Source organism: Pteronotus mesoamericanus, unplaced genomic scaffold (genome assembly GCF_021234165.1).
Source record: "Pteronotus mesoamericanus isolate MK-2021 breed Mesoamerican mustached bat unplaced genomic scaffold, CSHL_Meso_final contig_1, whole genome shotgun sequence".
NCBI lineage: Eukaryota > Metazoa > Chordata > Mammalia > Chiroptera > Mormoopidae > Pteronotus > Pteronotus mesoamericanus.
Window position 1 is genome coordinate 2187333 of NW_026554998.1, and position 26646 is coordinate 2213978.

General features: G+C 65.0%; 2 protein-coding genes across 4 annotated transcripts; both read left to right on the forward strand.

The window, feature by feature from the left end:
• The first annotated feature begins 3116 nt into the window (after window positions 1–3116).
• On the forward strand, window positions 3117–8728 carry ZNF853 (zinc finger protein 853). Of its 2 annotated transcripts, none has more exons than XM_054590029.1 (3): window positions 3117–3516; window positions 4314–4431; window positions 5857–8728. In XM_054590029.1, exons 1-3 carry the CDS (start codon window positions 3505–3507, stop codon window positions 7578–7580), a joined length of 1854 nt encoding a protein of 617 aa, XP_054446004.1. In that variant the 5' UTR covers window positions 3117–3504; the 3' UTR covers window positions 7581–8728. The 2 variants fall into 2 exon arrangements, with proteins under 2 accessions (XP_054446004.1, XP_054446677.1); XM_054590702.1 differs by having other exon boundaries at window positions 3371–3516; window positions 4309–4431.
• A 2140-nt stretch (window positions 8729–10868) lies between these two features.
• Window positions 10869–22219, forward strand: ZNF316 (zinc finger protein 316). Of its 2 annotated transcripts, none has more exons than XM_054570888.1 (6): window positions 10869–10983; window positions 15382–15761; window positions 16003–16130; window positions 16954–17080; window positions 17371–17484; window positions 19887–22219. In XM_054570888.1, exons 2-6 carry the CDS (start codon window positions 15410–15412, stop codon window positions 22217–22219), a joined length of 3054 nt encoding a protein of 1017 aa, XP_054426863.1. In that variant the 5' UTR covers window positions 10869–10983; window positions 15382–15409. The 2 variants fall into 2 exon arrangements, with proteins under 2 accessions (XP_054426863.1, XP_054426776.1); XM_054570801.1 differs by lacking the exon at window positions 10869–10983 and adding an exon at window positions 11506–11636.
• Window positions 22220–26646: the final 4427 nt, after the last annotated feature.

Genomic DNA, 26646 nt, shown 5'->3' on the forward strand with positions numbered 1-26646 from the left:
CTTGGAGGAGGACCCCATTCGGGGCCCATAGTGGTCAGGCACCTGCCTGTGGACCCCGGTCCCTCCCGCGGGGTGAGCCGCGATGGGTCCGCGCCGGCATGTCCTTCCACGCCGCTGGCCAGAACCAGGCGCCGTAACGGGCAGGGTGCGGCCCCGGCCAATGCAGGGGCACGTCTGAGAAGATGGCTTTCTGGTACGTTCTCCTGTAACCCCAAAGGGACCAGAAACAGGGACACATTCTGAGGACCACGGTTGTGGAGGGTGTGGCGCCTGAGTTCTGAGGTGCCGAGCATCTCCCCACGCTCCTGGGAAGTCGGTCCCTAGCCAACCCTACGCCCCCACATTGCACCTCTCGTTAAATGAGACAACAGGGTCTTCCCCCCAAGCCAGCCTCAACGGGGTGTTTCTGAAAGGTGGAACTAAGAGTCTCTGTGCTAAAGTAGAGTGGTGGGGAAACAGGCACCTTTATCCTTGGCTGGTGAGGACTTAAACTGGCACACGTTTGCCGGGGCACGAGCTATCAGTCCTAACACACACAGGAGTGGGCAAAAGCAGGCGCACAGTTGTTTGGGTGGAAAGGCCTGCAGGTTATGATTGTTACAGTAGCTTTGTTGACACAGAAGAACTGTGTCTCGTGTGCTCACAGCTGGAACCCTGCTTTTGCGCGTGTTCATATGGATGGACCGGCTCGCCCACTGCGAGGGACGCATCTCGCAGAACTCTCACATACACATGAAGTTTTATGCACAGACCTGTTAGCAGTAGCAAAACATGAGAAACAGCTTCATCAGTAGGTACCTGGTTAAATAAATTAAGGCATATCTTTGCAGCTGGAGGCGGGAGGAATTTTTTTCCAATTATGTAAATACTTGTTCTACACGGAAAGGTGCATCTTTCAAAGTGGGATGTCCATAGACACCGACCTACAAAGGAAGAGCAAGCGATTGCATCGTTAGTGCGTTATTTAGAAATGTGGCCAGGCTTCCCAGAAGAAGTGGCCGTGGACTCTGAAGAGAGGAGGCACTTTTGTTGCTGCCGAAGCTGCAGAGAACGTTTGGATCTATCTGACTACGTGCGTGTGCGGCCTCCGGGGAAGACGGGTGCGGGGGGCGGGGGTGGGCTGGTGTGAGGGCGGGTGTCCGCGTGCGGGCGGGAGGAAGACTGGGCGGGGGGGGGGCTACAGGTGTGGGGAGACAGCTCTGTGTGGCCTGCACCCTGCAAAGAGGGGCCACCCACCAGCGCCCGAGGCGGAGCCCCCGCAGGGGTCCATCCGAAAGGGGCTGGGGGGGCAGACTGGAGGCCCTGCACTCCCCCGCACCCGGGAGGTGTCCCGTGCTGCCCAGAGGCGCAGTCAGAGGGGGCAGCAGCGACCTGGAGGTCGCGGGTGACATGAAAGGGGGCCGTCGGGTGGAGCGATGTGTGGGGGCCGGGATGCAGAGGCGGAAGGGGGGTAGGCAGGTGGGGTACAGACAAAACCACCACCCGGAGTCTTTCCAGGAAGCCGGGCCACGGGGGGCAGGAGAGAAGGGGCTTCCTCGTCTACAAGCCTGGGGCGTGGCGAGAAGGGGCGAGTGCGGTCAGGAGGGAACAAGGCGAGAGGGAGGGTGAAGACCCGAGGAGGGGCGCTCTGGACCCTGCGGGCTCCAGCAGCCCGGGGGGCGCTGCTCGCCGGCCTCCCAGGGAGGGGAAGGCGCACCCACCTGCCCCATCCAGCGTGGAGATGCTCGCTGACTCCTGAAGCTCCTGGCTGGCACGGGCTGTCCCGTGCCACAGGTGGAGGGTCGCCGTGTGCCTGCGTTCCTGGCTGGAAGAGACCCCGCCCCCCATGTTTCTTCCTTCAGGGCGAGGCTCTTGCCGTTGCCCTCGCTCTGCGGCGGAGGCAGCTGTGCCCTCGCCCCCGGAGCTCGCGCGCTGCCCTGAGGTCACCGCGCAGGGGCAGGCTTCTCAGGTCAGGGCCGGAGGGGAAGCCCCGAGCCCCGCGCGGGGGTCACAAGGTGGAACCAGGAGACCACGCGCGCGAAAGGAGGGGAGGGGCGGTGGCCACAGGAGGGTGGCTGTTCCCCAACCTCCCGCCCCCGTGGGCGCTCCCACACTCCACCCCCAGGAACGGCTCTCCATCCCAGATCTTGGGGTTTTTCCAGAGAATATGAGCAACCAGATTTCAGTGTGGTCTGCCCGAGGGTCTCACAGCAGCGAAGTGATGGGATGCCAGGCGGTCAGGCAAGGCCTCCCCGGGGAGGAGAGCAGGACGCGGGCAGGAGGCCGCGGGGCGCCTCCGGGGAGGCTGGGCCTGGCGAGGGCAGAGGGCGGGGCCGTGGAGGGGGCCGACCCCGGGTCCTGCGCGCACTGGAACGCGGCAGGGGTCCGGAGAGCGCTGAGCTCAGCTCTGCAGTCAGGGGCAGCGCCCCGGCCGGCACACTTCCCCCCGCACGCCTGCCCTCGCGTCCCGAGTCCGGGAGGAGGGGTCCGTGGTGTGGAAGCGGGAAGCCCCTTAGGAGCCTGCTGGGCCTGGGACGCGGCCTCCGCATTAACTCAGTGTCACCTATTTGAGAGCTAATTGGCCACAACTTGGACCCGGTCCAGGGGCGCGCTGAGGCTGCGAGCCTCCGCGGAGACCGGCGCAGCGACTGTCGGGTCGCCAAGCCCTGCGCGCAGACGCGCACCCGGGGATGCGGCAGAGCGCGCTGCTCTCTTGCGCACCGCAGGGTCTCCGCCTCGCGTCCCACGCCGCGGGGGAGCCGCGGGCCGGGAAGGGTTAAGCCCACCGAGCTGGCGACTGCCTAGAGAGGCAGCGGTGGCGGCGGCAGCGGCGGCGGGGGCCGCGGAGCGGGGGCGCGGGCGGCGGGCGGCGGGCGGGGGACAGGATGCGGATGCTGGGGGTACTTCCTGTGCCGGCCCCCGCCGCCCCCACCCCGGCCGGGCCGCCGCCCGCACGGACGCAGGCCGTCCGGACGCGCGCTCGGGCGGGCGGGCGAGCGAAGGGGGACCCCTGCCCGGCCGCGCCGCCCGCCCCCCGCCCGAGGCCCGTGGGATCTGGGCACCTGTGGCCTCTCGCGGAGCCCGGCCGGCCCCGGACTGCCCTGGGCTGAGCCTCCTGAGCCGAGACGGGTGTCGCCTGGCCCCTGCCAACCTCAACCGGGGTCGCGCCACCTGGTCCACTCCGGAGCCCGCGGCACGCGCTCTGGTCGCGCCGGGCCAGCTGTGAGCCCAGCGCTGGATGGGGCTCGCTCTCCTCCCCGCTCCCCTCCCCAAGGAGCTGACACCAACTTCTGTTCTTGAACTCAGTTCTGTCCCCTGTTTTGGCCCACGGCGACCTGGGCAGCCCTGACGGCTGCGGACCCCCCTGAAGTGCCCAGAAAGGTGCCCGGGGGGTGCCCAGCGCCTCCCCAGCTCTTTCTGGATGGAGATGCCACAGGGAGGCCCCGGCTGAGGGCTCTGGCCCTCACCTCCCTCTCCTGCTGACTGCACCTCCCCCAGCGCAGAGGCTGCTGCGTGAAGCAGGAAATGCTGCACCAGGTGAGGCCCGGTGCGCGGGAGAGCTGGGTGAAGCCAGGGCACTTCTCCTACGAACGAGGCTGTGGCCTGGGCTCTCAAAGGCCAGAGGGGCCTGGAGTGGCCCTGTTGCAGGGGTGGGGGAGGACTGGATGTGGGGACAGCTCTGCAGGGGCCGGGGGACACAGAGAGGCGGGGAACCCTCCAGACCTCAGGGGCCCCAGGCCCCGGGCCCATGGCCTGGCTGGCAGCTGGCCAGTTCCACGGGCTGTGGTGCTTTGGGAGCCTGCCTTCCCATGGAGCCGAGCTGGCACCAGGACACACGTGACCTGGGACCCACGGCTTGCTGATGGCCTGGGAAGGCTGAGTGAATCCTGAGTCTGGGAGGCAGGAGAACAGAGAGTGAACAGACTTGTCAGTGCTTTGAACAGGGCGGGGGAACATGGGATGGACAAGCATCTTTTCTGCAAACGTCCCAGATGTCCCCCTGGGACCTCAGCTCCCCACCCCAGGAGGGTCTGGCTCCCCCAGTCCCCTTGCTGAAGAGCAGCTGCAGGCCACCCCTGGGCGTAGAGGGCGTCAGGGAGGGGCCCCTGTGCAGGGAAGGGCCCTGGGAGTGGGCCTCCAGGCTGCCCACGCCTGCCTTTCCTGCTGGGGACCGAGGACCACACCGGCCTCCTTCCCCAAGGGGCTGGGGCTGCCTGCTCTGGGGGCCCGAGGCCGGCTCGGGGGCTCTCTGGCACTCGGTGCCCTGGGCTGGGCACTTGCTCACAGCACCATGGCCGCCTGGACAGCTCCCTTCCTCCTTCCTCTCAGCACAGTCGGCTCCCTGGAATCTTGGTTTGATCTCTGGGATGGAGCTGGGGCCGGCGACTGGGACCCTCGTGCTGAAGCTTCGCTGTGTTGAAGATGGGGGCCCGGGGCCTGACACCCTCTCAGGTGAGGCGCAGGGGTGGGGCTCTGACCTCCTGAGCCAGGAGGCCGACCTCAGGCCCCAGTGAGGCCCCTTTGCCGCAGCCCCGGGCCTGCTGCGGTGGCGGAAGGTGCCTGGAGCATGGCAGGCGGCTCGCTGCCTGGAAGTGCGCCCTCCCGGTTATCAGGAGTAGTTTTCTAAAAGAAAATTATTTCCGTGTAGATATCCCTCGGTTTCATTAAATCAATATATTACGGGGAAAATGAGCAAAAAGCAAAATTTTGTAAATCAGATCTCTGCTTTCCATCACAAAAGTGAGACTATGATGCCGTAGGAAGCACAGATGTTGCGCCGGACCCGGGAGTGGAGAGAGCCCCGCAGGGCGCCTGCCAGCCCAGCAGCGAGGCGCAGAGCGGGGACTGCCTGCGGCCGCTGTGTGGACGGTGACACGGTGACGCTGTGCGGCCGCAGGGCCGCGCCAGGCCGTGCATTCATCCTCTCGGGTTCTCAGTGTCCCCAGAAAGGCTCCGTCTCCTTCCGCAGGTGGAGAAACTGCGGTCCCCGGAGGTCAGGGAACTGGCTGGCCACCCTGTTCACGCAGGGCCACGCGTGCGTCCCCTCCGTTCCAGAACAGCAACGTCAGACACGGCCGCCTTTAGGCTGTTTCCGATGCAGCGAGTTGTGTCCTTGGCATTTCCAAACCGTTTTGTTAGTTTGCAAACTAAGTCCTAACCCACAGGGGGAGGCCCTCGTCAAGTGTCTCCCAGGTTCCAGGGGGCACGCGGGGCCCCTCCTGCTCCGCTCAGGAAGCTGGCGGCATGGGTGCCCCTAAGCCGGCGCACGGACGAGGAGGGCGCTGAGGCTGCGGAGCTGGGCAGCTCTGCCTGGGGGAGGCCTTCCCAGTGGAGACCGCGGGCTCTCTCTGAAACGCAGGTGACTTATAGAAACCGCTTGTGGCAACGCTTCAGGGGGCTTTGCAGAAATTATTTCTCAGTCACAGAGACAGCATGCTGCACTTATTTAAGGTGTGATCCTGCCTGAGGTCAGAGAGCAGCGTGGGCTTGTGCCTCGGGACGGCTGGTTCGCGGGTTCCCACTGGATGGTGACCAGGCACAGAGGGCTTCTGTCGGGGGGCCCAGACACCCACGCTGATGTCACTACCGAGCATGGAGCCTGTGCAGGGGGCGGCCCTGAGAGGGAGCCAGGGAGCTGGGGTCCAGAGGGACGTGACCAGCAGTCTTCTGGGCGCCCTTCCAGGCCAACTCCACCCCTCTGGGCATTTCGGTTTCTGCCATGCTGCCATTGTCACTTGATCCAGTGCCTCTGGGCCCTGCTGAGAGCTCAGTCAGGTATCCTAAAGAGGCTGTCCGTGGGGCAGGGCGAGGGGCGGCCGTGTGGCCTGAGCTGCTTGCAGATTTTCCTCTCCTGGCTTCCTGCCATTTCCACTCTAGGTGGCAGCGGTCGGGGTGAGAGTCGGCAGGAAGGAGAGGCTCAGGAGAGCGGCAGCCGCGCGCCACGGCCCGCAGCCTCAGCCCCAGAGGGGTCCGGTGAGGTTGCTGAGGAAGCCCAGCCAGGAGAGCCAGAGCGGCAACTGCAGCAGCCAGAGCCGCAGCAACAGCCAGAGCAGGAACAGCCGCAACAGCAGCAGCTACGAAACCAGCCATCAGGACATCGGCCAGAACCACAGCAGCAGCAAGAGGGACAAGAACAGCTGCCTCAACGACAGCAGAGACCGCAGGAAACACACCAATCCCGGCCACGTCAGCCACTGGAGCCGCAACTGCCACGGATGCAACAAGTGCAAGCGCAACAGCTATTGCAGCAGCAGCAGGAACAGCCACCACAGCCGCAGGACAGGCAACAGCAGGAACTACAGGAAGAACCCCGATCTGGGCAACGTGAGCGACTGAAGCCGATGCAACAGCAGGGAGCGTTACAAGCGCAGCAAGTGCAAGAGCAACAGCAGATGGAGCAACAGCAGGAGCTGTTAGAACAGCAGGTGCAGCAGCAGCAGCAGGAGCAACAGGAGCAGCAGCAGCAAGAAAGGTTACAGCAGCAGCTGTTGCAGCAGCAACAGTTGCAGCAGCAGCAGCAGCAGCAAGAACAGTTGCACCAGCAGCAGCTGCAGCCCCATCCACTGGAGCCAGAGGAGGAGGAAGAGGTGGAGCTGGAGCTCATGCCTGTGGACCTGGGGTCGGAGCAGGAGCTGGAGCAGCAGCGGCAGGAGCTGGAGCGGCAGCAGGAGCTGGAGCGGCAGCAGGAACAGCGGCAGCTGCAGCTCAAACTGCAGGAGCAGCTGCAGCAGCTGGAGCAGCAGCTGGAGCAGCAGCAGCAGCAGCTGGAGCAGCAGCAGGAGGTGCAGCTGGAGCTGACCCCGGTGGAGCTGGGGGCCCAGCAGCAGGAGGTGCAGCTGGAGCTGACACCCGTGCAGCCAGAGCTGCAGCTGGAGCTGGTGCCTGCTGCGGGGGCAAGCGGGGCCTCGGGGCCGGGGGCTCCGGCCGCCGTCATGGTGGCTCCTCCTGGCTACGTGGTGCTGCAGGAGCTGATGGTGCTGCCGGCCGTGGCCCCGCCACCGCCGGCGGTGGTGCCCATCTCGGGCCCCGCGGGCAGCGCAGCCCTGGCACCAGCCAGGCAGCGGCGAAGGCGGCGCGCCCGGGACCGACCGACCATCTGCGGCGAGTGCGGCAAGGGTTTCAGCCGCAGCACCGACCTGATCCGGCACCAGGCCACGCACACGGGCGAGCGGCCGCACCGCTGCGGCGAGTGCGGCAGGGGCTTCTCCCAGCACTCGAACCTGGTGACACACCAGCGCATCCACACGGGCGAGAAGCCCTACGCCTGTTCCTACTGCTCCAAGCGCTTCAGCGAGAGCTCGGCGCTCGTGCAGCACCAGCGCACGCACACAGGCGAGCGGCCCTACGCCTGCGGGGACTGCGGCAAGCGCTTCAGCGTCTCGTCCAACCTGCTGCGCCACCGGCGCACGCACTCTGGCGAGCGGCCCTATGTCTGCGAGGACTGCGGCGAGCGCTTCCGCCACAAGGTGCAGATCCGCCGCCACGAGCGACAGCTGCACGGGGCTGGCCGCTCGCGGGGCCTGGGTCTGCTCCGCGGCACGCGCACGGCCACGGGCGGGCCTCCGCGCGCGGAGCAGGCCACCGGGGACAAGGCCCCGTGAGGGGGACGGGGCCGGCTCCTTGGCTTTGGGAGGCACTGCGCCTGGCCCGCTGCGGTGTCGTGACCCCACTCCGCGGTCTTCTCTGACATCCCGGCGCCTCTCTCGGAAAAGGCCTCCGTCCGCCCTCGGGATCGCCGGCAGAGCAGGACGGATCACCACCCTCAGGGACGCTTGCGACAGCAAGGCCGGTGTGGCTGAGACAGCACAGATGTTGCACATCAGCACAAAACAGCACACGCTACACTTTCGTCTTGGGCGCCGACGGGGGAGGAGACCGCCAAGAAGCGCCTCTCCTGGGAAACGTGGGCCTGCTAGAAACGAGAGCCACCCGAGAAAACTTCCAGTGACAGATGGGACAGTTGGGGACATTGGATGCGGATTGAACACTATCCAGGGAATCAAATATACCTGGTGATATGCACATGAAAAGGATATGATCCTGGTGAAACTTATTTCAAAGAAATATGGGAGGAAAGGCAATTCGTCTGCACTATGTCGAGAACTAACTGATCGGGGCATTGGATTGCCCTCACTTGCATTTGCTCTGAATATACTTTCTCGAACAAAACTTCCTCAGGGGGAATAGAACCCTGATTTAAATGTTTGTGTTCATAAACACAGGGTCAGAGTGTCTGCTGGGACAATGTGCAAATGCCAGGAAGTCCTACTCTGGGCAGAAGGTGCAACCTTGCCCCGGGGCCACGGGAGTCCTGACTCGCTGGGGCGCAGGCCGTAGGCTCTGCCGCGCCTGTTCCCGTGTCCAAAGCGGCCCCTCGTGTCTCTCTCGTAGAAGCCTGTGGCTGAAGCAGAGGGCATTCTGGGAGTGCCGGCCAAAGTCCAAAGGAATGATGCTCCCCCCACGGCCTGAAAGAGGCCTGGGGTACCCCCTTTCCCTGTAACCCTCCCGCTCCAGGACGCCCTTGAGACCCAGGGGCAGGAGCCTCCTGGGCCAGGCCCTGCAGGGGGCTGGCCGGAGCGGACGCTGCCTGGTTGCCAGGGTCAGAGGGAGGACGTTGGGGACAAGGGCGGGAGACATCAGGAATGCTCTTTGCACTCACACACCCATCCGGGGGCCGCGGCCTCCCGCAGCAAGGCAGGCGGCAGAGGAGGCTGCCCCCCCCTCTGTCCCGGCCCCCCCACCGCCCGGATCTCCCACGTGTGGCTGCTGAGGTCCCGCCCCTGCCGCGCTCTCCTTTACTAACACAGCCTGCTACATGTTACACACGTGTTGGTAAGTGAGAAACAAAAATGTAAAAAATAAACTTAAATGAAGAAATACATTGTCCCGTGTGTTTCCCGCTGAGTTTTGTGCAGCATCATTTGCATGCGACATTTCCCTGGCGGCTCCAGACACAGGAACACGGTAGCCAGGTGCGCACTGGCCGGGCGGGCCTCGCCCGGGCCCCTGCTTCCAGCTTGAGGCCCTCGGCTAGGGATGGATTGTTCACTAAGACCCTCACAGGAGGGACAGGCGTCTCCTGAGGACAAGCTCTGAATCGATCGTATCCAATTAATACATTTTCCACGTCACCGTTATGTGCCTTCACCAGTTAGGGGAGGAGCCTGAAAATGTGTTCATGACGGGAGTTCACCGACACTGTCACTTGTCTAGTGTCTGCTCCGCACTCTGTGGTGGGTGTGGGGGGCGAGGGGGATGTCAGTCCACCCAGTCATCGTTGCAAAGCCCATTCTGTGTGTCAGCCTTGCTGAGGCTCACCAGCAGGGACACAGGGACGCGGGAGGTATGAGGCCTCTAGGTGCGTGTGGGACTCTCTGTTGGAGGCGCCCTGCCTCCACACAGACCACCTGCAGCGGTGCGCTGCCTTCAGGGACTGGCCTGCTCCCTGGACAGAGCTCACTCCCACTCGACTGTCAGCTTGTCTCCTCCTACAGGAAGCCCTCCTGGGCTCTTCCTGGGCTCTCACACGATGATGGAGGCGGGGTGGCTGGCAAGGAGCTTGGCACAGAGGGGTGATGACTGATGTCCCCACCAAGCCCCCAGCATGGAGAGAGCACAGCAGTACCATCTTTACAGAGATCCAGAGCCAGACATTAGTTAGAGCAGTAACAACATTTTATTCAGGATCTAGTGCAATAGGGGAAAAGAGGCCTCAGGACGGGAAGACGTGTAGGGGTTCACAGCCAAGGAGCAGGGTGTGTGGGGGCGGGGAAGCCGGTGGACGGAAACCGAGGAGAGAGGCGCCATGGGTGGGTTGTGGCTCAGCAGCCCGGGTTGCATTCCTGCCGCCGCCAGGCGGGGCGATCTGTCGCCAGCTGGGGGGTGGCGGGGTGCGGGCTTTGGTCAAATGTGAAAGGTGATCAGATATCCAGGGTGGAGATTCTGGCTGAACTGACTTGACAGGATTTTTGCTAGAGCTGGGTGCTGCCACACAGACACGAAAGCCCAGAGCGGGGGCCCGGCTGAGGTGGAGTGCAGACCAGGAGTCTGGTCAAGGTGAGACTCTGTCCCCCTCCCCGGGACTCCTCTGTCCGTGGCCCACGCCCTGCCCTGCTTGGCTCCCGCTGCTGCTCCGTTGCAGGGCCCGGACTTGATCCCCCATCCCTGTTGGGTGGGGCGGCTCCGCTGCTCTCCATCTGCACCTGCTTTCCGGCCTCTTGCAACCCCACCTTGCCTGCCCCATGGCTGCAGGGGGCCACTCTCTCCGGGCCTGGCCGGCCCTGCACAAGGGGTCACAAGGGTGAGGAATTTTATTTTTTGGCTCCAAAATAAACACAGAGACTAACGCTCCTATCCAGTGAATTGGTTTCTTTCTCCGAGCACAGGGGACGGTCTACTTGCACGCCCCTTGCTCCCGACATCACAGCTGACCTCCCGGAGGGGGAAGCCATTACTCCGGGCAGGTGTGAGCCTGCCCTGAACAGAGGGTCCCTGGGCTGGGGGTACCGTGGTACCGGTGGGAAGGAGCGGGGCGACGCTATTCCTGGCCAGAAGCTGCAGCCAGGCTGAAAGAGGCCACACCCTCCATGGGTGCGGGAGCTCACCGTGCGCCCTCCGCCGCGTCTCCTGGGGGCGGGTGCACACAGGTTTTGGAGAGGGCTGCGGGTGGCCAGCTGGAGTCCACCGCCCGGACCTTATTGCAGCACAGCTCCAGTCACCTGTCCCTTCTGCCCCCTCTGGCTGGAGAGCCCCAGCCTTCCCAGATCCATGCCCTCCCCGTGGTCCTGGTCAAAGGTCTCTTCCCAACCCGGGGCCCTTATTGCATTTATTCAGCTGCCCCTGCCCGTGAGTAATCATCTTCATCCATTCTGGGTAACCCACCCCACCCCCGCCCCGAGTTTCCCCCTCCTTGGCCCTACATGCACCAGTGCTCCCGCGAGCCAGGACAGTGAGCTGTGGGCCGCGATCCACCCGCCAGAGTCCCGACTGCCCGGCACCACCAAGGTATCAACCACGTCCAGGCCTGACAGCACTCGGGACAGAGGGACGCCTCCACTAGGCCCCCATAGGGGTCACCACCTCCCTCCACCGTCGTGGGTCCCTGAGAGGGTCAGGAGGCCTGAGCGGGCCCAGCGCGGGCCTGGCATTCAGCAAGGCCCCTGAGCCAGGGTTGAGCGCGTTAGGGGAGAGGGTATGTGGAACCTCTCGGGAGGGCTCCAGGGTCAGAGCAGGGCAGGGTCCCCACGGTGGGGTCCGGGTCTCGGGGCAGGTCGCGGGCGCCGGGGCCTGCAGGGGTGGGCCGGGGTTTCAAGGTGGGGGTTCGGAGTCTTCAGGGACACGATCGCGGGGGGCGGGGGGGAGGGACCGAGGGATGGGGGCGCGGGTGCCCGCGAGCGCCGACTTCAGGTCTGAGGGCGCCGTCGCCCGCCGGGAGCTTCCTCCCGCTCACGAACGCCCCCTCCGGGAGCCGCGCTGGACCCCGCGTAACCGGAAGTGCCCCCCCGTTGGCACGGGCGGGGCGGGGCCGGCGGCGGCACTTCCGGTGCCCACGCGCCGCCGCCGCGCAGCTCCGGGGCCGTCACTTTGTGTAGTGCGGGGCGCGCAGGCCCTGCCCGGCCCCGGCGTCCGGCGACGGCTCGGCCGGCCCGCAGCGCGCGGTGAGTGGGTGGCGGGGCCTGCGGGCGGCGGCGCGCGCTGCAGGTGCGGCGGGGGCGCAGGCACGGGTCCCGGGCCGGGCGGCCCCTCGACGCCGGCCCGGGAAGCGGCGAGGAGGCCGCGGCGCGCGGCGGGGCTAAGGGCCTGGTCCTGCGCCTGGCGGGGCCGGAGAGGCGCGCGGGCCGGGCCTTAGGCGGCCGCGCCCATACCCGCTGCGGCCTGCGACCCCCGCCCGGGCCTGCGCGGTGGGCGGGCTCCGCCCCCCCCCGGCCTGTCCCGCAGGGCAGCACGGAGCAGGTGGGCGGGGGCGCGGCGGGGGCGCAGGCGCGACTCCTCGGGAGCTGCTCGCAGCCGTCTGGGGCGGGGGGCGGTCTGTGGCCGGCCCCGCGGACACACCCATCCGGGAGGGGCTGTCACCGCCAGGGTCTCTGTAGGAGGCGAGCCCCTTGGAAGGATGGAGGGGCTTGACCTGACCCCTGTGAGCTTGCTTAGCGCCCTCGGGGGCCTTGCCGGGCCTCCCTCGTCTGCAAATGGACGCCCGAGCAGGCTGCTGTGCTGTCTGCAGCTGCCAACCCTGGAGCTGCACAGGGTCTGGGCTGCCCCGTGTGGCCGCAGCGCCGGGAGAGCGGTGGGCCTTCCGCGGAGGACCCGGCGGGGGTGGGGAAGGGAAGGCGTGCAGGAGGGTCAGGCCCCTCGCCGCGCCTGTGTGGGGAGACCTTGGTACTTGGTTCGGTTCAACAAGTGTTGGCAGGCCTGGGGATCGGCCGGCGTGGCAAGAGCTGGGACGGTCGGTCCGTGGAGGCACTCGCAGCGGGAGAGCAGGGGAGCCCAACTCCACAGCCCGACGGTGCGGACCCTGGTGGTCAGGGAAGGAGGGCTTCCCGGAGGAGCTGAAGCCCTGGAAGGCCTAGAACCACCGGGGTGCGGTCAGTAAGGCCACCCAGTGGGGAGGACTCCATGCGCACCGGCTCGCCTCACGGTCTCTGTCTACTGATCCACTTTTCTGGAGCACTTCTAATGGCTTTCACACGCTGCCCTTTCTTTCGGTCCACGGGATCCTCCCCTCTCCCCGTGGAAGGTGTGTTGTTGGCCCAGTTCCTACCGTCTGCAGCGCCGTATCCCCGGGAGCAGGGCTCCAGTGGAAATGGGGGTCTGGGACGGGCCGAGTTTGTGTTGGTGATGCGACTCACGCGACCCTCTGTGGCCGCTGACCTGGAATCGGGTGCTGGGAAGGAGGCGAAGGGAGTTTCGGGTGGGCTGAGAGGGGGGACAGAGAAGAAAGAAGTGTGGGGGTCTGGGGCGCATGCGCAGCACGACTTGGCCGGGGGAGGCACGGCCAGCATAGCGCTCACGTGACCGAGGTCCGTGTTACAGAACCACCGTGTTCTGCATCCTGGGCTGGGCCTGTGGGCCGCCTGGCTGTGCTGGTCGCCGTCCCCATCCGCAGGGTGACTGCTGACCTCTGTGGCTGCTGGGTCTTCCCCATCTCTGGTCACCAGCAGGTGCACTGCTTGGGAGAAGAGGCTCCAGGCCAAACCTCCTTGGAGGCAGAGCCTCTGCAGCGCGTCTGGAGTGGGACCCAGCAGCGGTCAGTCTGTTCTACAGCGTGACAGTGGGGCCAAAAGAGGAAGTTTTTAAAACTTCACGTTCATCACGGTGACTTCGGGCTTAGAGCCATTTCTTCCGTAGATAGTTGAGCGCCTACTCTGTCTCTGGCCTGAGGGGGTGCAGAGATGAGCAGAGGGAACTTCTGCCTTCTTAGAGGTGACTGTGTACCTGGGGGACGGGCAGCGAGCAGACCGTTCCTAAGTGTGTGAGAAGCGCGGGGCGGCCCCCGGGGGATGTGCGAGGGTGAGGGCAGGTGGGTTCCAGGGAGGGGGATGGCAGATCCCAGGCCCTGAGCAGGGGGTCGGTTCATTCCAAAGCCATGGCGGCGTCTTCTGAGTGTGGTCCCTGGACACCGCGGCCTGGCCTGTGGCAGTCAGTTCCGCCTGGTGGCCAGGCAGGAGGCACCTCCGCCGCGCGTGGCATGGCGTCCGCACTCAGCCTGAACTTGCAGCCTGAGGTCTGGGTGAGAAGGGTCCTCCTCTGAGCCCGAGGTAGGTGGCAGTTGGGAAACCTCTGCTGGCACTCGCGGTGCCCCGAGGGCTGGGCAGGGCTGCGTCCTCCCGGCCTTGGCAGGCCACACAGGGCACCTTCACACAGAGGGAGGAGTGGAGACCGAGAGGTCGCTCCAGGAGAGGCCGGAGGCGGGGGGCGCCCGCCGGGCACGGTTCTTCCCCTGTGACCTGGGGCTCGGTGACTGAATCTAGAACGGGGCTGGAGCCACACGGGGGAGCCTGAGGGTCAGGCCACACGTGGCTTCTGGGTGCCAGTGACCCCCAGGCCCGGGCCTCGGTCTCGGCAGGAGCTACAGGAACGCTCCAAGCTCCCTCACTCTGAAGTGTGGGCTTCCAGGCGGCAGCTCAGAGCGAGCGGCTCAGGATGTGAGCGTGCGCCGCCGCCTCAGCACAGATGCGACGGGTCACAGCGCCCCCCTGGGTGACCCGGACTGTCCTCGTGACCCCGGGCATCTGTTTGCTGGTGCCCCGTCCTGTCTCGGGTTCTGTGGCAGACGCTTCTGCTGGGGCAGCCGGGGGAGCCAGGCGGCCTGACATCTCTGGATCTTCCCTGTGTCGTGCCCTCACCCCAGGATTCGGGGGCGCTGTGTGTGCAGGGGGCTTGGCTCACGTCAGGAAGGCACTTGCTGAGTCTGCGAGGCTGATGGAGCGGCGCCGGGCAAGGAGCCATGGACACGGACCCTGTCCCGCCCTTGGCACTTCACTGGGGCTGATGGAGGGTCCACAGCCGGGAGGGAGGAGTGGCCCCAGGGCGGGGACCTCCCCTCCCCCAGAACCACAGTCCAGGGCCATGCCACCGCCTGTCCGTGTCTCCCCTGAGGGCCTGGGTTGGACCGGCTGTGACGTTGGTGTGAGGTAGGACCCTGTCAGCCACCGGGGCTCTGGCAGTTCAGCTCTTAGGATTCTCTGATCTCCCAGCCCGGAGAGATGTCCCAGGGCATTCGATATTACCTTTCTGGTCGCGCGATGATCCGCATCTCCGTGACCCGCTGGGCTCTTCCCAAACGGCCTGGTCACAGCCAGGGGTGGGGAGGGTGCGGCGGGCAGTGCCGCTCGGGACCTCTTCGCCGCGGGGCCCCTGGCAGTGGGCGGCTGAGCTGGTCTCACTGTCGCCTCCGCGCCGCCTCGCTGTGCCGGGTCTGCCGCCTGCCCCTGCACAGGCCTCCCCTCCAGCGCTCCCTGCTGGCGGAGTTCCTGCGTGCGGGGCTGGGTGAGCCCCTCCTCCTGCGTGTCGGGGGCCTGTTCTCACAGCGGCGCTCGCTCTGCGCAGCTAAATGCAGGCCCCGCTCAAGCCACGTTGCCCGGACGCCCTGCAAAGGGCTGCCCTATGGCTTCTCCTCTGTGTCTGTCTCCTCTTCTGTCTCTTCTAAGGACACTGTCATTGGAGGTGGGGCCACCCTGACCCAGGATGACCCCATCTCGAGACCTTTCACTTAATCCCACTGCAAAGACCCCAGTCCCTGAGACTGAAGACCTAGGATAAATCCCTGATTTACTTCAACAGCTGAGACCACACAATGGGGTTCACAGAGAGCGTCCCTTGGGGCAGCGCCCGTGGGTGCAGGAGGCCCCGGCAGGAGCCTGCTCGTGCTGCGTCGGCTCATCACGCGGCCTGTCTCTGTTTCAGGGCGGGCCGAGGCTGGCTTCCCGCGCAGATGGCGGCCCTTCACACGGCCCCGGACTCCCCGGCGGCCCACCTGGAGAGAGCGGAGGACGGGTCGGAATGTGACCCTGAGGAGGAGGAAGAGGAGGAGGAAGAGAAGGGGGAAGAGGTGGAGATGCTGGAGGACGAGGAGGGGCTGGTAGCGGACGAAGAGGAAGATGAGGAGGTGGCGGAGCTGGAGGCCGCCGGGTCGCAGGTGGGGCCGGCAGAGCAGGTGGAGGTGGAGCTGCAGGGAGACGAGGATGTGGAGAAGGTGGTGGCAGAGGAGCAGAGCCCAGCGTCGGGGACCCAGGAACGCCGTGGTCGCGGTGGTGCCGCCCAGTCCCCGGTGCTTAAGGAGAAGGGTAAGGAGGAGAGGCTGGCCCTTAGGGAAGGGAGGCGGGTGAGGGCGCGGCGGGCAGGCCTGGGAGCTCCCCGGCCCAAGGGGCTGGCGGGGGAGCTGCAGCCGGGATGTCAGGGCCCGGGCTTTGAAACGGGGTGTGGCCGGGAGCTCCCGACCCTGCTCACCGGACAGGCGAAGGCGGCCCGGGCGGCGAGGCCCCGCACTGAAGGCAGCTGGCCCCTAAGAGACCTACCCCTCCACAGCCCTGCAGGCCTCCCGGCCTCCAGCCGCGCTTGGGGAGGAAGACCTGGAGGACGAGGACGAGGACGAGGAGGAGGAGGAGGATGAGGACGAGGATGATGAGGATGGTTTCCTGACAGCCGCGTCTCAAGTGAGCTGCCTTCTCCTTTGGAGCTCAGCTAACCAGGCAGGGTCCCCAGGCGCTTGCCGCCCGCCGCCCTGGAGGCCCGGTTGGCAGGGCAGCGGCTCCGTGGTCTTCCGGCTGAGCCCAGGCTGTGGGCTGGGGCGGGGCCGCAGAAGGTGCCGGGCACCGCCAGGCCCCAGGCGGTGGGATGTGGTACGCTCTCCTGGGGCCGACCCTTCCCAGGCCACCGGCATGTCCGGTTCGTGTCGGCCGCCGCCCGCTCGCCAGCCCTGTTCCTTCAGAGGCCTGGCTCTTCCCCAGGGCCAGGCTGTGCCCTCACCTGCAGCGCCTGTCGTGTGTCCAGGCTCTGACTTGCTGCTGAGCCCCTCCGGCCGGACACCAGTGCCCACACTCTGTTTAACCGGTGCCACTCATCCACCCGGGGGGGCCCTCACACCCCGGATGTGACTGCTGGTTTGAGCCAAACTGTGAGGTAGGAGGGATGGGGCGGTCGTGTGGCAGGGGCGTGAGGGCGTGGCTTCGCTGTCCCCGGATGTCCGTGTGAAGCGCGCCTCGGCCCCGTATGTGCCAGGTGTTCGCCCCTCCGAGCCTGGGTTGCCGCCTCTGTGTGGCACGGGGCCCCTGCCCGGGGGCTGTGGCAAGGCCGGGAAGCCCCCGGCGCTGCTGGGCTTTCGTGGGCCTGCTGGTGGCGGGGCCGCGGTGCGGCCCGTGAGCGCCATGTCTCGGCCTCGGCCCGGCCTGTCGAAGTCATCATCCGTGGCTCCCTTTGTAGGTCCTGCCCCTTGTCTGGGGTGGTTTAGATCTGTGACCAGGGCACGTTGTTTCCCAGGGGCTGGTGACCTTTGAAGACGTGGCCGTGTACTTCTCCCTGGAGGAGTGGGAACGGCTGGACGCCGACCAGCGGGACCTCTACAAGGAAGTCATGCAGGGGAACTATGGGATCCTGGTGTCCTTGGGTAAGCAGGGGCCTTTCATCCCCGAGGGCATCCCGGTGCGATGGCTGCCAGGGCCTGAGCTGTCCGAGAGGGTGGGGTCTTGGACAGGGGGCCCCCTCCCAGGGGAACCCGGCCGTGCCAGGAGCTGGGAGGGCATGCTCTGGGGAGCTGCCGGCCTGGCCCCTGCCTTTGGAACGCTCCCGGAGACCCCGGGCGGAGGAGGCAGAGGAGGGGGCCCTCACAGGGTGTGTGGCGGGGCTGGCAGGGGCCTGCGGGCGCAGCCGCACTGCCGCTGGTCTCCTCCGCGGCAGGATACCCCATCCCCAAGCCGGATCTGATCTCTCGTCTGGAACAAGGACAGGAGCCTTGGGTCCCAGACAGCCCCCGTCCTGAGGAGGGAGACATCGTCACTGGTGTGTACACAGGTGAGCAGGAGACAGACTCTCGCGGGGTTTCTGCCAACTCAGCTCCTCGGAGCTTCGCCGGACCCTGGCCTTCACCTTTGGTCCCTCCTTCGTCCTGGTACGGGCAGCCTGGGCTCTGGGGTGGGCTTCGTGGAGACAGGGTGGCCGCTATGGGCTAAACACCGCCTCCGTGAGCTGGCCCCTCTTGGTCCCAGCCTGCAGGGAGCCGCGGGCTGGGAGCTCCTTAGAGAACCTAGAGGTTCCTCTTAGGAGACTTTAGAAACGACCCCTCGTCCTTGCCTTGGAGCCTCCAAGAGTCTTTGTACATGAGGGCCAGCTGCGAAGCTGCCGCTCGGAGGGGCGAGTGGGCTGTCGGTCCGGGCTGTGCTCGAGCTGGTCCTCCGGCTTCCGCCGCCCACCTGGCCACCTCCGAACTACGGGTCCCCCTTAGCCTGCTCTCCTCTCCCCGGGAGGCCCAGAGACAGGCCGCCGGCCTGGCCGGGCAGCTCTGGACCTTCCAGAGAGGGGATTTTGGAGAGATTCTTCCAGGAAACGCTCAGGGCGGCAAATGTCTCCGGGGACCCAGGGCCCGGCTCCATTCCTTCATCTGTCTGCGGCTCACTTTACTCACCTGGAAAATAAAGACTTTGAACTAAATCTGTAGTTTCCAACCTGAGGACGTCGGCCTGTCGATGCTGTGGGGGTCTCGTGGGTGCTGCGAGGTTCAGCGGAGGCCCTCTCACAGCAGGCGTGGCGCCGGCCTAGGGAGGGTCGCTGCCCGTCTCACGCCAGTCACGTGCCTGCATAGACTCGGCAGCTCCTGGATGCGTTTAAAGTAAAAAGATACAGAAAAACACAGGCAGCGCTCTGCATACATGTGCACGCCACGGAGCGTCCCCCCACGTACTCTTGGTGCTCCTAACAACCCCGGGTCACAGCAGCGGGGGACTGGCCTCCCCTCGCACCTGAGGATGCTGACCGTCCAGGTGGCGATCGCCTGGCCTGCCCGTGGGTGGCCCAGTCTCAGGCCTCACTTTCCACCATGTTGCAGGGTGGACTTCCTGCGCAGGCGTCCATTGTCTGGGACCCCGTGGGAATCCTTCCTGGGCCTCAGAATCAGGGGGGCTCTGGCCAGCGAGAAATATCGCTGCTGCCTCCGGGAGGAGACTGGGGTGTTGACGATGTGTCTCAGAGGGTCTTAGAGGGGCATGGGTTCTGGGATGGACATGTCTCAGAAAAGCCGCCGCAGGTGGCAGGGCCACGGCCTGGCACTGGCTGGTCTCTTGTCACGGGGTCTGGATGTGCCCAGTCCTCTGTAGTTCTTGGAGGGTCCTGGGGTGGAGCCATGGTGCATCCATGAACCTGGTTGGGGGCCTGGAATGCTCCCCCACCCCTGGCTCCGGCCATCTGCAGAGCCCGAGGTGGGCTGGATCCACGCATAGTGTCAGATGTGTCACCTGTCTGCAGGGCGAACCCGCCCAGTCCTCCTGAAGCGGAGCTGCGCCCTGTCTGCGAAATGCCTCCCACCCTTCCCCCATCCGCACTTCTGTGCAGCTGCGCCAGGGGGAGGCTGCTGGGACTCGGCGGGGCGGGTGCCGACCGCGCCGAGCCCAGCAGGGCTCCTGTGTTGGCTAGGCTGTGGCCTTGCGGGGCGGAAGTCCGTCCCTCGCCTGTGCTTCTCGACACGCCGGGCCACATCTTCAGGCCTGGGTTCTGGCCAGGGTCTCCCTGCAGGCAGGCTGCAGAGCGATGCGCACCTGCCGTGGACACACGGCACCAAGTGCGCAGAAGAAAGCACACAGGTGCTTCCGAGTGCTTGGGCCCCCGGGGCCAGGCCTGGCCCCTGTGTGACGTAGTGCCTGCCCCACAACCCTCGGTGCCCTCCAGGGTGGCTCCTGGCGGCAGGCACACCAGCACCCCCGTCCTGCAAACCCGGGAGCCCCGCAGACCCGGCCCCACAGCCACGCTCTGCACCGAGGGGGAGGGCCAGGTGCGGCTCGCGAGACGAGGGGCAGGGCAGCAGGGACTGGGGGGTCCTTGTCTTTTCAGTGGGAGAGGCTTGCAGCTCACCTGCAGTCTGAACCCACTAGGGACCACTTCCCAAGTGGACAGCCACTCAGAAGGCCTCGCTGCGGGGGTGGCGTGGCGGGGAAGCCGGGCTGTGCGTGGGGTGGTGCCAGAGCCCCTGGGGTGCATGCAGAGCGCCCCGGTCTCCCTGACCCAGGGCGGCCTTTCCCAGTTCAGCTCCAGGGGTGGCAGGGAGACCGCTGGTTGCCAGCCAACCCTCGGCCGGTGGCGAAGAGCCCAGAGGGAGGAGCTCAGAGCAGAGTGCGCAGAGGCCGAGATTCCCGGACCCGAGCCTGCAGGGGCCCCTCCCCAGCCTCTTCTCACTTCTCTCTTCTGGCCTTCGTTGCCGCCTTCAGGTGCCTGGTTCTGGACCGATGACATAGAGGACCATGAGGAGGAAGATGACGAGGACTTCCTGGCGGAGGTGGCCGAGGAAGAGAACGAGCCCCCCGGGTTGTGGTCGGCGGCCTATGGCGTGGGGGATGTGCCTGGGACGTGGGGCCCAGATGACTCGGATTCGGTGCCGACTCCGGAGGGCTGGGGACTCGACCCAGGCGGCCTCGGGGCCCTGGCCGAGGGGTCGGAGGTGAAGCCCTTCCTGCCGGGCAGTGAGCCTGGCGGGAGCCTGCTGGCGCCTTGGGCGTTCCCAGACGAAGTGGCTGCTCAGGCAGGGCGCCCCGAGACCACATGCGACGTGTGCGGCAAGGTGTTCCCGCACCGGTCCCGGCTGGCGAAGCACCAGCGCTACCACGCGGCCGTCAAGCCCTTCGGCTGCGACGAGTGCGGCAAGGGCTTCGTGTACCGCTCGCACCTGGCCATCCACCAGCGCACGCACACCGGCGAGAAGCCCTTTCCATGCCCGGACTGCGGCAAGCGCTTCGTCTACAAGTCCCACTTGGTCACGCACCGGCGCATCCACACGGGGGAGCGGCCTTACCGCTGCGCCTTTTGCGGGGCAGGCTTCGGGCGCCGCTCCTACTTGGTCACGCACCAGCGCACACACACGGGCGAGCGGCCCTACCCGTGCCTGCACTGCGGCCGCAGCTTCAGCCAGAGCTCGGCACTCGCCCGGCACCAGGCCGTGCACACGGCGGACCGGCCGCACTGCTGCCCCGACTGCGGGCAGGCCTTCCGCCTGCGCGCTGACTTCCAGCGCCACCGGCGCGGCGGGGGCTGCTCTGAGCCCAGCGGCGACGGCCCTCGGCAGGAGCCCGGCGACGCGGTACTCGCGGCAGAGCCTGAGGACGCTGAGCCTGGGCCCGAGGGGCCTGAAGCCAACGAGGTGGATGGAGAGGCTGAGGCTGAGGCCGAGGTGAGAGAGGAGGTTGCAGCTGCCGCAGAGGTGCCCACCCCGCGGAGTAAGGAGGACCCCGAGCCTGACCGGCGGTTCCTGGAGCTGGGCAACGGCCTAGGCGACAGTGAAGGTCCCTCCTCGCACCCTCTCGGCTTCCATTTTTCTGTTCATCCCAAGTCTTGGCTCCATCCAGACGGCTTCCAGATCCTGAGCCTCCCGGGCTTTGGGGAGCAGCTGCCGGCTGATGGGCGGCCCCTGTCAGGACCCTTGGGGGGCCGGCTTTCCCTGGTGGAGGGCGCGGGGCTGGCCTGTGAGCCTTTCCGCAGCGGTGGCGGGCCCGGGGGCGGCGGCAGCAGCAGCGGGCTGCGCGCATTCGGGCCGGCTGTAGGGGGACTGTTGACCGAGCCGGCGCCGGCCGCACTGGCCGAAGAGGAGAGCCCGTGGATCTGCTCCGACTGTGGCAAGACGTTTGGGCGCCGCGCGGCCTTGGCAAAACACCAGCGCTACCACGCGGGCGAGCGGCCGCACCGCTGTGCAGACTGCGGCAAGAGTTTCGTGTACGGCTCGCACCTGGCGCGCCACCGGCGCACGCACACGGGCGAGCGGCCCTTCCCCTGCCCCGAGTGTGGCGCGCGCTTCGCTCGCGGCTCTCACCTGGCGGCGCACGTGCGTGGCCACACCGGGGAGAAGCCCTTTGTGTGCGGCGTGTGCGGCGCTGGTTTCAGCCGGCGCGCGCACCTGACGGCGCACGGGCGCGCGCACACGGGTGAGCGGCCCTACGCATGTGGCGAGTGCGGCCGCCGCTTCGGGCAGAGCGCAGCGCTGACGCGACACCAGTGGGCGCACGCCGAGGAGAAGCCGCATCGCTGCCCTGACTGCGGCAAGGGCTTCGGCCACAGCTCGGACTTCAAGCGGCACCGGCGCACGCACACGGGCGAGAAGCCCTTCCGCTGCTCCGACTGCGGCCGCGGCTTTGCGCAGCGCTCCAACCTGGCCAAGCACCGGCGTGGCCACACCGGCGAACGGCCCTTCCCGTGCCCCGAGTGCGGCAAGCGCTTTTCGCAGCGCTCAGTGCTGGTGACGCACCAGCGCACGCACACGGGCGAGCGGCCTTACGCCTGCGCCAACTGCGGCCGCCGCTTCTCGCAGAGCTCGCACTTGCTCACCCACATGAAGACGCACCGCGGCGCGGCCGGCGCGCCCGGCCCCGCGACCACGGCCCCTGCGCCCAAGACCGAGGCACCCGCCAAGGGGCCGCCGAGCACCAGCACGGGCGCCGGGCCGGGCGAGCACGGCAGCACCCTCCTGGAGTTCGCGGGCGGAACGAGCTTCGGCTCTGAGCCCGCGGCCGCGTTCGCGGGGCCCTCGGGTGCCTACGAGGAGCGCGTGCTGTGAGTGCCGAGGCCAACGGAGGCACAGCCTGCTGGGCCACCAGCCCCTCCCCAGGGCTGCTCGGCGGCCTGCCCCTTGCTTCTCGGGGCTGAGGGTCCCAGTCCTGGTGCGGTGCCTTCCCTCAGCCCCTGGCCTCCGGCTTCCCTCCTGCCCAGCTGAGAGCGGTGCTGCCCAGCGCGGGGGCGGGGGACAGGGGGCGGCGCACGCAGAGAGGAGAGCCCGGTGGAGGAGACGAGGCGGCGGGCCACCCACCCTGACAGACTTCGACATCCCTGGTCGGTGCTGTGAAACCAAGCAGAAGGGATGTCAGGCCATGTTATTTATTTTATTGGGGTTCTGACTTGGGTGGCCCACGGGACAGGTGGCCAGTGAGCCTACAGCCAGGGGTCTTGCCGCGAGGGCAGGGAAGCCCTTGTGTCGAGGGGGAGGTGGGGTGGTGGAGAGCCGCGCATGGGCTTCTCCGTGGGCTTGCTGCTGGCTTCCTCCATCCCTCAGCGGGAGGCCCAGGGGTCCTCTGGCCCCTTGAGTACCTCCGGGGAGTTTTCAGGACTGTGCACGTGGGGAAGCAGGGTCAGCCTGTGGGTTTCCAAAGGACAATGGTCCTCCCTGACCTGAGGACAGGAACGCAACTGGGAAAGCTCTGGTTTGGACTGTGGACTGTGAACGTGACTTCCATCTGTTGAGTGGCCTGACGAATAGGGTGGAGGGAAAAAAAAAAGCCAGAAACCAAATCTGTGGCCTGGGGGGAGGGCGGGTCGCAGGAATGACAGGTCCCAAGGGAATTTTAAGCCTTACTCTCCAGAGCCACCCACTCTCCTCACCCCACTTGAGCGCTCAGACGGGCCAGGCGCTAGTTGCGCCAGTCATTTTAGTCTCAGCCTTCCCTTGGAGTCCTTCGGTGCTCACCCCTCGCGTCGGAGGTGGCACACTCAGAGATCCGTGGGGGCCCGGGCCCCAGCCTTCAGCCCCTGGGCTGCCCTCCCCCCTGCAGCGGGCGGGCACGCGCCGTCCTGCCCCCGCCCAGCCCCACACTCACTTAGATTTAATGCCCGCGCGGAACGTGACCGGGTTCGGTGGCGGGACCATTTCTCACATTTCACTATCAGGGCCCTGCGGTGTCTGCAGGTCCCTTTAACGCTGCTTCTGTCATTATTCTACACCCAAGGCCAGCTGTGGTCCTGCCTAGATGCCCATTCCACAGGGCGGGCAGTCTGCACAGTGGTGGTCCGCCTCTGGGAGCGTGGAGCTGAACCCCTGGCTCAGTGACAAACCAAGCACCCAACTATGCAAGGCCTGCACCCCACCCCCCGGCTGGGCCATTGGAAACCACTGAGCAGGCTGCGGCTTCGGCTCCTGTGGGAGGGGTCCCACCGTTAGCACCTCCCGGGCCAGTGTGAGCGGGGGCCAGAGAACAGATTTTGAAGCATCTGCATCCCTTTTAGACCTAGTTCCCTCTGTTGTAGTGTAGACGTGGCCTTGGGAGTAGGAGGCGCAGTAGGCGGCGGGTGGGGACGGGTCCTGGCTGGTGGAGGCAGGAATTCGCCGGGGTGGGGGTGGGGGGTGGGGATGGTAAGGAGGGCAGGGTCCTGGTCCCCTGGCCTCGCTCCTCTCCCTATGGGGCAGGAGCCTCAGGAAGGGTCACGGGCAAGGTGGGCAGGCCCTGCGCGGCCGGGGCCTGGCTCCGAGTTGTCCCTCCAGGCCGGGCCCTCGAACGCTTACCTTCGGCGCCCCTCCCGGCCGGGCTGCCTCTGCCCCGCCCCGAGCTGCCGGCGGCGGCCCTAGCTTTAATAAAGACTGGACAAACGAGCTTTCTGCCTGGGCTCCGTGTTGTTGCCGCTCCTCGCTGCCCTCAGGAAGCTCTACGAGGCCCTGGGCCCCTCTGGTCTCTGCAAACATTTTTTTTTAGGGGTTTCTCTTTTAGGAAACTAGTCCAGGAGGAGTCAGCCCGCGGTGAGCTTCGACCTCCCTGTCCGTGTTCGCCCCGTGTTCCGGGCGTCCTCGGCGCCCGCACACTGCCGCGTTCCCCTGTCGCACATCAGCTCGACTGGTCGGCGCTGCCGTTGGAGGGTCGCATTGGCCCGCCTGCCCCCGGCCCCCTGCCCGAGGTCTGGAACCGAGCCCGAAGCTCAGGCCCCCCCCCCAAGAGGCCGCCTGCACTGCTACCTTTGAGATGATTCCTTGACTTCTCAGCACACGGTGTCCCCAGCCAGGCCCTGACCCTCCCATCTCTTCCCAGTGGGTTTGAAAACCATGAACTGTGAAGTGAACACTGTTTGCAAATGGGATTTGGAGGCATTAGAACAGAACCCAAAATTCCAGATATTTTTAAAAGACAGGCTTTTGAGTGAGGACAGGTGTTAAGACCTAGTTGGAAAAGATAGCCTTGAGGATTGTGAAGTGTCTTCAGAACAATGAAACTGTTCCTCGCTAGAGCTTGCCTTGTCCAGCCAATTTTTCTTTTTCTTTTTTTTTTTTAACCTTGGAGGGGAAAAACCGCCATCCTGATGGTCATAGACAAAAAAAGGAGGCAGCCTTCCCGGGCTGAGAATTCCTGGAATCCCAGTCCCTTCTGCAAATGTCAGGTTGGTGTCTCCCATCGTGCCAAGGAGGGGGACGCCTGTGAGATGTGACCAATGACAGGCGGCGCTGGGAGGGCCGGCGAGGGCCCCTCTGGCCTCCGCCCGCCCCGCCCGCGCGTGTTGCCTTCCTGGTGTCTGTCTAGTCCTTCCCAACCCCTGCCTCGCCCCTGGCCCTCTCACTGCATCTCTCCAAACATTTCCTTCTAACTCTTTTCTCCTGCCTCTAATTGGCTACATATGGAATAAAGTATTTTGAAATTTTTGGTTATATTTATTAAATAAAGCTTTATGATCCTTGTTCATTATTTAGTTTTTTTTTCTCCCCTGATTGCAAAATGCATGCTGATTGTAGGAACCCCAGCGGTACGCGCCGCATCTCCCGATGAGTCACACTGCAAACGGCCATCGGGGATCACGGTTTCTGCAGGCCACGTGGGAGCCCATTTCTTCTGTGTGTGTGGAAATGTTTCAAAACGAAGGGTATTCCCCTGCAATGGCTCCTGTCATTTAACACATAATGACACTCTTTCCTGCCCGCAGAGCCGCCTCGCTGACTTTGACAGCACCGTCCCCGCATTTCGTTCTGTGCCTGCACCGTCATTTACGTCACTGCTCTGTCCCTGGGGGTTTGGTTGTTTCCAACTTCTCGCTCTTACAAACAATGTTGCAATGTGCATTCCTGTACATGTATCTTGCGCAGTTACACAGATTTTTAATACATCCATTTACATTGCTGGGTCAAAGGGCATATTTACATTCTGGGATACAATCACAGTGCCACCAGGAAAGGCTAACGCCAGCCCAGCAGCGCGTCCTCCAGCACAGCGTGGAAGGGCTGTTGGTCCATGGACAATGCAGGACATCAACGATTGCTTTAGTCTCTGTTAATTTCCCAGAGAGGTGAATGGCTTGCATGTCTCCCTTTCTTTTTAACATGTAGATAGGTTACGGTATTTAAAACACTCATGGCCTTTGCTAATTATTTCTGCATCTATGAGTATAAAATATCCCCACCCACTTCAGACTTTCTGGTATGACAAGATATCTCAGGCTTACCTTGAAAACTTCCTACCCCAAACCTCTAGCCAGTTCTCCAAGGAGCCCTGATTCCTTTATTGAGAAATAATATTTAGAGACCACAATTTGGGTGGCAGGGTGCTCAATGCTGTTGGGTTATTATTTCCCTAGGGGAAAAAAAATTTCCATCTAGAATTCTGTATCTAGCGAGCTGCTCTTCTGGTTATGGGAACAAAGAATGATATTTTTAAACATTCAAGAATTCAGGAAATTTACCATCCATTAATCAATATTATAACGGAAGACTCACTTAAGAAAGAAGAAGGCTTGCGACACAGGAAATGGTGGCACCAGTCCAGGAGAAAGCCGCCCGGAATGGCAGCCGTGCAGCATTGTGATTTGAGTGAGAAGATGGGCAGGAAGTCGATGCACGCGTGGAACTGTTCACAGGGTGGGGGGCGCTGGCCGGCGGGGTGGGGTTGTGACTGAGAGGTTGGGTGCAGATGAGCAGAGCCGTGGTAAGAGGTGGGGCAGGAGGCAGAAACCGACCTCAGCTGGGAGCAGCCGCGGGCAGCTCGGAGCCACGGAGGGAGCCCTCGGCAGGCACAGATCGGGTCAGGCAGGAAGGGCCCAGGGCCCTGCCCACCTGGAGCTGCAGAGGGGGCGCGGATGCCCTTTCCTTGTCTGACGGCCAAGGTGGCCACCGTGCGTCTATGTGCAGTTTTTGTTCTGTAATAGTTTGAAACTTATCTCTTTATTTTTATCTTTCACCCTTTTTAACCTACTTAAGTTTCTGCCACATTGTTCCAAGAACTTCATTTCTATCTGCAGTGA